Source organism: Thalassophryne amazonica, chromosome 18, assembly GCF_902500255.1.
Source record: "Thalassophryne amazonica chromosome 18, fThaAma1.1, whole genome shotgun sequence".
Lineage (NCBI taxonomy): Eukaryota > Metazoa > Chordata > Actinopteri > Batrachoidiformes > Batrachoididae > Thalassophryne > Thalassophryne amazonica.
This window is the reverse complement of record NC_047120.1, coordinates 17682561-17692631: the sequence shown is the minus strand read 5'-3', so window position 1 is coordinate 17692631 and position 10071 is coordinate 17682561. Positions and strand designations below refer to the sequence as shown.

Genomic DNA, 10071 nt, shown 5'->3' with positions numbered 1-10071 from the left:
ACAAACACGCCGATGTCTGGATAGGGCGTCATACTGAGACGTCAAAGTAAAACCAGCTGGACATTTACTGTCCAAACACTCATGATCGAGTGTTTGTGTCCACAAGAGGAGATTCTCTACAGACTCTCTACTCTCTCCTACAGTCCACACAGAGACACAGAGGAACCAGAACCAAACCAGAACCCAGCACACAGAGGTTCAGTGAACATGCAGCAGAAGGTGAGGAGGTGGATCAGAGAGTCAGAGGAGACTTCATAGAAGGACAGAGTCCCAGCAGGACAGTCCACAAACACTGAGACTCTGTGAGAGGACGAAGGGGAGCGAGGAAGGTCTGTTCCTCTGTTATTGTGATAAACAGAGAAACAACGGTCATCACAGCAGAACAGAGTCCAGGACTGATCATTACGTCCAAACTCACAGTCCAAAATGTCTCCTTTCCTTCTGATTCTTCTGTAAGTCACTGATATATAAACGCCTCCTCTCCACTCGACCTCCCAATAAGAGTGACCAGTCAGACCAGTTGAAGACAGGACCTGTGGCCAAAGGTCAAATCTGTCTGGATGATCAGGATATGACTGATCCTCATCCACATGTTCCACCTTTGTGTTGTTTTTGGACAGTTTGAGTTTTCTGTTCACTGAGTTTGGATCCAGAGAGAGTTCAGAGAAATCTGATGGAACAAAACAACACAGTTATCAATCGATCAGTTCATCAATCAACATGACAGTTGTCAATCGATCAGCTCATCAATCAACACCACACAGTTATCAATCGACCAGTTCACTTGTCAATCGACACGACAGTTATCAATCGACATGACAACACAACTCAGTAGGACTTGAATGAGTGATGTCACAGAGGGTGGTTTCTATGGAAACAGATGGATCAAAGTACAAAGACACTTACACTTCCTCAGACCTGGTCTCAGCCATCGGACTCCACCAGGATCCACCCTGAAAGGAGGAGGGGGCGGAGCAACACATGGTCTTTAATCATGGAAACATCAACATGACATTGATCTCATCCACACACTTCTTCTCTTCTAACACACTCATCGCTCCAAATGGATTGATTATTGATCACCTCTAACTGTGCTGATCAGCAGCAAACAACAACTTTTGGCTTTTTCAGGTTTGAAGATGCTGGTGAAATCTGTTGAAGTGGATTTAACCAATCAGGGCTCACCAACCCTGCTGCTGGAGGTCACCTGACTCTCCAGGCTCCGCCCAATGCTCATTAAGTCATGTGTGTTCAGCCAATCAGCTGCAGGCGTCACATGTCCCCTCATATTGGAGCAGATCCTCCAGAACTAAAACTGCATGTTCCAAAGATCAAGGACTAAATTTAAGTTTTATGTTTGAAAAATTTATTTCCTGCAGTTTTTATTTTAAAAATCCTGTTTTAAATTTGGTGCTTTTCCATTCCAGTTGGTGCAGAATGATGTCCATATTGATTTGGACCAATCAGCATGCAGTATTAGTGAGTGATCCCTTTGTAAGATGGCGGCATCCACGAGTCCACAGACGGACCAGATCAGATTTTCTGTCTCAGAAAAATGTTTCACTCTGCACAGTTTCTCCAATCACAGCCACAGAAGCCTGTAAGTCCTTCAGAGCTGTCTGGGTGTCTTGGTGGCTTCCCTCATTCTCAGTCACTCAGCTTTTGAGAGCTGCCTGCTGCACACAGATTTACTCCACAGTATCAGACTGTTTGGATTTCTGAAGGACTGATGGAAATGAAGTCCAAGAAAATGTTCATGTGTTCATCTCCAAAGAAAACTGGCTGTGAAAATAATGATTTACTGCAGAACCACTGATAGTACTTTAAGATTTTCTATCATCCAGAACAAGTGAACCTTTAATGGTCCAGAAGCTGAAAAACTACAGGAATTTGGAGACACAAACCTCAAACTTTGAATTCTTCAGCCTAAAAACTCAAAGTTTTGTTGGAGCTCAGAGATGTTCCATGAAGAAGCTTTTCTGAAGCTCTTTCATGTGACGCCTGTGAGGAAACACCAGACTGGACTCATCAGCTGTGGCTGCAGCAGGTCCACATGGAGAACATGCAGGCAACAGGTGATCTCCAGGAGCAGGTTGATGACTCCAGCTTCAGAGAAATTAAGCTTTTTGTCTCCGTTCCTCTTTGAAACATGTGACTCTGAACAGTCTGACAGTGAAAATGATCGACGACTGTTTTTTTGTTTGTCTTTGCACCAGACCGTGTGAACGACTAACAAATGATTTCCTCAAACACGTGGGCAGGACACACACACAAACGTATGTTAGAGGTCAGCTGACCATCAGCTGGATCTCTGTCATGTGTTTATGTCAAACAGTAACAATGAGTCGGCACAGAGAGTTTGCTGAGTCACTGTTTGTCAGTGTGAGATGTTTGAGGTCAGCTCAGTGTGTCAGGTCCACAGGAACCACACGGAGCTCCTCCGCCAGACCCAGTCCATACCTGAGAGAGTCCAGAGTCCGGAGTAGATCCAGCAGCTTGACTGAGTCTCCTGGATGGTTGTAGCTCAGGTCCAGCTCTCTCAGATGGGAGGGGTTGGAGGCCAGAGAAGCACAGCCTTCATGTGTGATCAGACAGCCTGCAAACAACAAACCAGCAGACACAACGTGAGGACAGTGTCAGGACGTCCCCACTTTGCAGAAGCACTGACACACTGATGTCTGCTGCAGGATGAGCTCATGACTGTGGTTCCAAACATTGAGATCCATCAACACTCAAACAACATGACAGGGAGCAAAGCTGCAGTTTCACTCTGATTTATGGAGCTGCTGCACACATGGATGAGTCCTGACCTGAGAGTCTCCAGGTGACAGTGTGGACTCTCCAGTCCAGCAGACAGCAGCTTCAGTCCTGAATCCTGCAGATCGTTGTTACTCACGTCCAGTTCTCTCAGACTGGAGGACTGAGAGCTGAGAACTGAGCTGAGAACTTCACAGCTTCTCAGCTGATTACAGCCAGATAACCTGCAGAGACGATTCAAAACAAGAAAGATTTTCACTTTAAAATCAGAGAAATTAAGTCTCGGTTCAAATTAGTGATGGAACAAATCACAGATGCCCCACGGTTCAGCTCACATATGAACTGTGATTTAACTCCAAAGTTTCCATCATAGTGTGAAATACAGATTTATTGTCCCTATAAGTTGTTTTAAAGGAACAACTGAGTAAATTTCAATGCTGAGTTTCAGTGAAATCAAAGTGTGAGCAGAAAAAGCTTTTGTGCGTTCACGTGCACGGAGCGAGTTCAAAGCAGACAGAGTCTGCCCCCCTTGTGGTCGGCAGCAGACAGACTGAAGCTCCAAATGTGAAAAAAAAAAACACCGAAACATCAGGAAGATGAGGATGGAATGTGAGCGCTGATCTCACTGAGATGGTTCAGATCAGTGAGTGTGAGCCGTGACGTCATCAGCAAAAAAAACAAAAAAAACTGTTCCTGACTGTTGCTGAGTGGTGTTTATCCTGAAAGAGCGACAGAAATAGTTATTATTCTGATTTTTACCTTCTAACCAGATGATGGAGACATCCTCACGTTGAAAAAGAATTTGAAGTTAGAAACTCTGGTCTGTTTTTATGATGTTTTTATTCACCATCACTGTTCATGTTGTAATTTAATGTAACAAACGGTTTCAAATTCTTCTTTACAAACTGTGCCTCTTGTTTTCATTGTTCTTTCAGTTAGAAATCAGTTATTTTTGTCTTCCCATCATCTTTTTTTTTTTGTGACATGAAAATGATCTGAACTGCGACTTGAAATCTCGATCAGAACCGTGACTTTAAGTCTTGATCTGATCTGTGAGTTCTGTGATCTGTTACACCTAGAGTTCAAATGTCAAAGTGTCTTTGTACTTACAAAACGTTTGTAGATTCTTTGATCACTGGCAGCAGCAGCAGAAGAGCCTCATGTGAAGGTTGATATTTTTTCAGGTCAAACACATCCAGATGTTGATCTGAGGACAGTAAGATGAAGGCCAGAGCTGATAAATAAGAACCAGACAGAACACCTGCAGAGAGATGTCCAGAGTTCAGGAGCCGCTGGATCTGATCCAGTAGAGAACGATCCTTCAGTTCATTCAGACAGTAGATCAGATTGATGTTTCTCTCTGCAGACAGATTCTCATTAAGCTTCTTCTTGATGTACTCGACTGTTTCCTGATTGGTCTCTGAGATTCTGTCTGTCTGTGTCATCAGGCCTCGTAGGACAGTCTGATTGGTCTGCAGCGAAAGACCCAGAAGGAAGTGCAGGAACAAGTCCAGGTGTCCATTTGGACTCTGTAAGGCCTCATCCACAGCACTCTGATGGAGACGTGTTAGTTCAGGTTTATCTTCATCTTCTGACATATCACTCTTAGAGAAAAGTGCTTCATCAGATTCTTCTTCATACATCTCAGACCTTCTGGATGATGTTTGTTCTTTGAACAGCAGGTTGACTCCAGACTGGATGAAGGTCAGATGGACATAAAGAGCAGCCAGAAACTCCTGAAGACTCAGATGGACGAAACAAAAGACCTTGTCCTGGTAGAGTCCTCTCTCCTCTTTAAAGATCTGTGTGAAGACTCCTGAGTACACTGAGGCTGCTCTGATATCAATGCCATACTCTGTCAGGTCCTCTTCATAGAAGATCAGGTTCCCTTTCTGCAGCTGCTCAAAAGCCAGTTTTCCCAGAGACACAATCATCTCCCTGTTCTCTGGATTCCACAGTGGATCTGTCTCAGCTCCTTCATCATACTTGACCTTCTTCACTTTGGACTGAACCACCAGGAAGTAGATGTACATCTCAGTCAGGGTCTCTGGAAGCTTTTGTCTGTATCTGGTTTCCAACACGTCCTCCAGAACTGTAGCAGTGATCCAGCAGAAGACTGGGATGTGACACATGATGTGGAGGCTTCGTGATGTCTTCATGTGGGAGATGATTCTTCTGGACTGCTCCTCATCTCTGAATCTCTTCCTGAAGTACTCCTCCTTCTGAGGGTCAGTGAAGCCTCTGACCTCTGTCACCATGTCCACAGACTCAGGAGGGATCTGATTGGCTGCTGCAGGTCGTGTGGTGATCCAGAGGCGAGCAGAGGTAAACAGGTTCCTCCTGATGAGGTTTGTCAGCAGAACATCCACTGAGCTCGACTCTGTGGCATCAGTCAGGATGTCATTGCTGTGGAAGTCCAGAGGGAGGCGACAATCCAGACCGTCCAAGATGATCAACACCTGGAAGTGCTGGAAGCTGCAGATTCCTGCTTCTTTGGTTTCAGGAAAGAAGTGATGAACAAGTTCCACCAAGCTGAACTTCTTCTCTTTCAGCACATTCAGCTCTCTGAAAGTTAATGGAAATATGAAGTGGAAGTCCTGGTTGGTTTGTCCTTCAGCCCAGTCCAGAATCCACTTCTGTGTTAAGACTGTTTTCCCGATGCCGGCCACGCCCTTTGTCAGCACTGTTCTGATTGGTGGCTGTGTGTCAGCTGAGGCTTTAAAGATGTCTTCACATGTGATGGTTCTTTGTGGTGTGTCTGTTTTCCTGGATGCTGCTTCAATCTGTCTGACCTCATGTTCCTGGTTGACCTCTGAAGCCCCGCCCTCTGTGATGTAGAGCTCTGTGTAGATCTCCTTCAGAAGAGTCGTCTTTCCTGCTTTAGAGATCCCCTCAAACACACGCTCAAACTTCTGCTTCATGTTAGATTTGAATTTACGACGACAAACTTCAGCACGAGTTCATGAAAGAACAAACAGCACAGATCAGTTACTGAATGATGACATCACTTCCTGTTTCCCTGACAGAATTCACACATGAATATATTTCAAACAGACAAACATCACATGTCATTTAGCGTCTGTGTTAAATGTGGACAGAAGTCCTCTTACTGCTCTGCAGACAGTCAGCCAGCTCCTTATAATTCATTCTCCTCATGAAGGCCACTGTGAGGTCCAGGAAAACCAGTTGGATGCTCCTCTGCTCCTCATCCTCACTCTGACTCTCCAAGTATTCTGTATCATTTGTCAGGAGAAACTTTTGGATCATCTTCAGCTCATTTTTCATAAACATCCCCATGTTCTCCTTGATGTTCTGCAGCAGAACATCAACATGGATGCAGAAACTCATCAATTTGTTATTTTGTCTCCACTTTTTCACTGTGTGAGATTCTCTGGATTTTGTTCTTGAAAGGGTAGTTGTAAAACAGCTAACTGATCATCTGGAGAGGAATGGTCTATTTGAAGAGTTTCAGTCAGGGTTCAGAATTCATCATAGTACAGAAACACCATTAGTGAAGGTTACATGAAGGTTAATGATCCTCTTATGGCCTCAGACAGTGGACTCATCTCTGTGCTCGTCCTGTTAAACCTCAGTGCAGCTTTTGATACTGTTGACCATAAAATTTTATTACAGAGATTAGAGCATGCCATAGGTATTAAAGGCACTGCGCTGCGGTGGTTTGAATCATATTTATCTAATAGATTACAATTTGTTCATGTAAATGGGGTGTCGTCTTCACAGACTAAGGTTAATTATGGAGTTCCACAAGGTTCTGTGCTAGGACCAATTTTATTCACTTTATACATGCTTCCCTTAGGCAGTATTATTAGAAAGCATTGCTTAAATTTTCATTGTTACGCAGATGATACCCAGCTTTATCTATCCTTGAAGCCAGAGGACACACACCAATTAGCTAAACTGCAGGAATGTCTTACAGACATAAAGACATGGATGACCTCTAATTTCCTGCTTTTAAATTCAGATAAAACTGAAGTTATTGTACTTGGCCCCACAAATCTTAGAAACATGGTATCTAACCAGATCCTTACTCTGGATGGCATTACCCTGACCTCTAGTAATACTGTGAGAAATCTTGGAGTCATTTTTGATCAGGATATGTCCTTCAATACGCATATTAAGCAAATATGTAGGACTGCTTTTTTGCATTTGCGCAATATCTCTAAAATTAGAAAGGTCTTGTCTCAGAGTGATGCTGAAAAACTAATTCATGCATTTATTTCTTCTAGGCTGGACTATTGTAATTCATTATTATCAGGTTGTGTGAAAGTGTAGTGAACACGGACCCACAACAGGGGGCGCAAATGAACGGCCAATAGATTTAACAATTTAACAATTTAATGTTGTGAAATGTGCACAACGAACATACAGACAATCTCAGAATATAATTACAGTCAATCCACAAAGGTGACGTGTGGGCAGGCTCGAGGATAGAAGACGTCCGTCCTGAGAAGAGCCGGAACCACACGATTTCCGCCGCCACAGAACCTGGTGAATACTGGAGCCGCCAAGTCCCGAATTCCCAGGTGATCACCGTCCCCGACTGTCGGATCTGGTACTGCTGGTGAGAACAAAGACAGTCAAGTGTGGGTGTGTGTACACCCAGTAACAACAGCGGTGGGAATGCCACCTCCACCTCACACTCAAACACTGCTGAGTACTGTAGATTCCTCAGGGGAAAAGAGTGCCTTCAGCGCTCTCACAGCTTTCACCAACGGAGGAACTGGTACTCCTGCAAACACTCACAATATACAAATATTGCAATTACAGAATGGCTGAGGATATTACCTCCAATGAAGTATGATATCTCGGTAACGAGGTGGAGATGACGTCTGGTCTTTATGGAGTGAGAGGACGTTGAGTAGATGGGTGACAGCTGTCAAGAGGTAATGAGTGACAGCTGTCACCCCCGGCTGTGTCCATGGCGGCAGCGCCCTCTCGTGCCTGGAGCCCGCACTTCAGGCAGGGCGCCCTCTGATGGTGGGCCAGCAGTACCTCCTCTTCTGGCGGCCCACACACAACAGGTTGTCCTAAAAGTTCCCTGAAAAGCCTTCAGTTAATTCAAAATGCTGCAGCTAGAGTACTGACGGGGACTAGAAGGAGAGAGCATATTTCATCCATATTGGCCTCTCTTCATTGGCTTCCTGTTAATTCTAGAATAGAATTTAAAATTATTCTTCTTACTTATAAGGTTTTGAATAATCAGGTCCCATCTTATCTTAGGGACCTCATAGTACCATATCACCCCAATAGAGCGCTTCTCTCTCAGACTGCAGGCTTACTTGTAGTTCCTAGGGTTTGTAAGAGTAGAATGGGAGGCAGGGCCTTCAGCTTTCAGGCTCCTCTCATCATCATCATCATCATCAATTTTATTTATATATATATATAAATATATTATATATGTCTGTCAACTTATCAAAACAAACATGACACCAAAGAGGTTATATGCGAGACCCAGCTTCATTGTAAATCAAATCAAATCAATTTTATTTACACTCAACAAAAATATAAACGCAACACTTTTGGTTTTGCTCCCATTTTGTATGAGATGAACTCAAAACTCAAAGATCTAAAACTTTTTCCACATACACAATATCACCATTTCCCTCAAATATTGTTCACAAACCAGTCTAAATCTGTGATAGTGAGCACTTCTCCTTTGCTGAGATAATCCATCCCACCTCACAGGTGTGCCATATCAAGATGCTGATTAGACACCATGATTAGTGCACAGGTGTGCCTTAGACTGCCCACAATAAAAGGCCACTCTGAAAGGTGCAGTTTTGTTTTACTGGGGGGGATACCAGTCAGTATCTGGTGTGACCACCATTTGCCTCATGCAGTGCAACACATCTCCTTCTCATAGAGTTGATCAGGTTGTCAATTGTGGCCTGTGGAATGTTGGTCCACTCCTCTTCAATGGCTGTGCGAAGTTGCTGATATTGGCAGGAACTGGTACACGCTGTCGTATACGCCGGTCCAGAGTATCCCAAACATGCTCAATGGGTGACATGTCCGGTGAGTATGCCGGCCATGCAAGAACTGGGATATTTTCAGCTTCCAAGAATTGTGTACAGATCCTTGCAACATGGGGCCGTGCATTATCCTGCTGCAACATGAGGTGATGTTCTTGGATGTATGGCACAACAATGGGCCTCAGGATCTCGTCACGGTATCTCTGTGCATTCAAAATGCCATCAATAAAATGCACCTGTGTTCTTCGTCCATAACAGACCCCTGCCCATACCATAACCCCACCGCCACCATGGGCCACTCGATCCACAACATTCACATCAGAAAACCGCTCACCCACACGATGCCACACACGCTGTCTGCCATCTGCCCTGGACAGTGTGAACCGGGATTCATCCGTGAAGAGAGACGGCTTATGGTAGAGAAATGAACATTCAATACATGAGCAACAGCTCTGGTTGACATTCCTGCTGTCAGCATGCCAATTGCACGCTCCCTCAAATCTTGCGACATCTGTGGCATTGTGCTGTGTGATAAAACTGCACCTTTCAGAGTGGCCTTTATTGTGGGCAGTCTAAGGCACACCTGTGCACTAATCATGGTGTCTTATCAGCATCTTGATATGGCACACCTGTGAGGTGGGATGGATTATCTCAGCAAGGAGAAGTGCTCACTATCACAGATTTAGACTGGTTTGTGAACAATATTTGAGGGAAATGGTGATATTGTGTATGTGGAAAAAGTTTTCGATCTTTGAGTTCATCTCATACAAAATGGGAGCAAAACCAAAAGTGTTGCTTTTATATTTTTGTTGAGTGTATATAGCGCCAAATCACAACAAACAGTTGCCCCAAGGCGCTTTATATTGTAAGGCAAAAGCCATACAATAATTACAGAAAAACCCCAACGGTCAAAACGACCCCCTGTGAGCAAGCACTTGGCGACAGTGGGAAGGAAAAACTCCCTTTTAACAGGAAGAAACGTCCAGCAGAACCAGGCTCAGGGAGGGGCAGTCTTCTGCTGGGACTGGTTGGGGCTGAGGGAGAGAACCAAGAAAAAGACATGCTGTGGAGGGGAGCAGAGATCAATCACTAATGATTAAATGCAGAGTGGTGCATACAGAGCAAAAAGAATAAGAAACAGTGCATCATGGGAACCCCCCAGCAGTCTAAGTCTATAGCAGCATAACTAAGGGATGGTTCAGGGTCACCTGATCCACCCCTAACTATAAGCTTTAGCAAAAAGGAAAGTTTTAAGCCTAATCTTAAAAGTAGAGAGGGTGTCTGTCTCCCTGATCCGAATTGGGAGCTGGTTCCACAGGAG

At 44.3% G+C, this 10071-nt stretch overlaps 1 protein-coding gene across 1 annotated transcript; it reads right to left on the bottom strand.

Moving 5' to 3' along the window:
- Positions 1-122: 122 nt before the first annotated feature.
- LOC117530487 (protein NLRC3-like) lies at positions 123-6009 on the bottom strand. The gene is made up of 7 exons (XM_034193398.1): positions 5868-6009; positions 3868-5728; positions 2810-2981; positions 2630-2634; positions 2461-2598; positions 907-953; positions 123-670 (listed from the first exon to the last, which is right to left on the bottom strand). The coding sequence occupies exons 2-7, from the start codon at positions 5676-5678 to the stop codon at positions 138-140; spliced, it is 2706 nt and encodes a 901-aa protein (XP_034049289.1). The 5' UTR covers positions 5679-5728; positions 5868-6009; the 3' UTR covers positions 123-137.
- Between the last annotated feature and the right edge of the window lie 4062 nt (positions 6010-10071).

What these genes read in the sequence shown, in the direction of transcription:
- LOC117530487 (XM_034193398.1), bottom strand. Translation starts at nt 5,678, where the DNA reads ATGAAGCAGAAGTTTGAGCGTGTGTTTGAGGGGATCTCTAAAGCAGGA. An exon ending in CGGACTCTGGACTCTCTCAG is followed by an intron (nt 954 to 2,460) that starts GTATGGACTGGG and finishes TCCTCCTTTCAG; the next exon opens with GGTGGATCCTGGTGGAGTCC. An exon ending in GAGACCAGGTCTGAGGAAGT is followed by an intron (nt 671 to 906) that starts GTAAGTGTCTTT and finishes TTGTTCCATCAG; the next exon opens with ATTTCTCTGAACTCTCTCTG.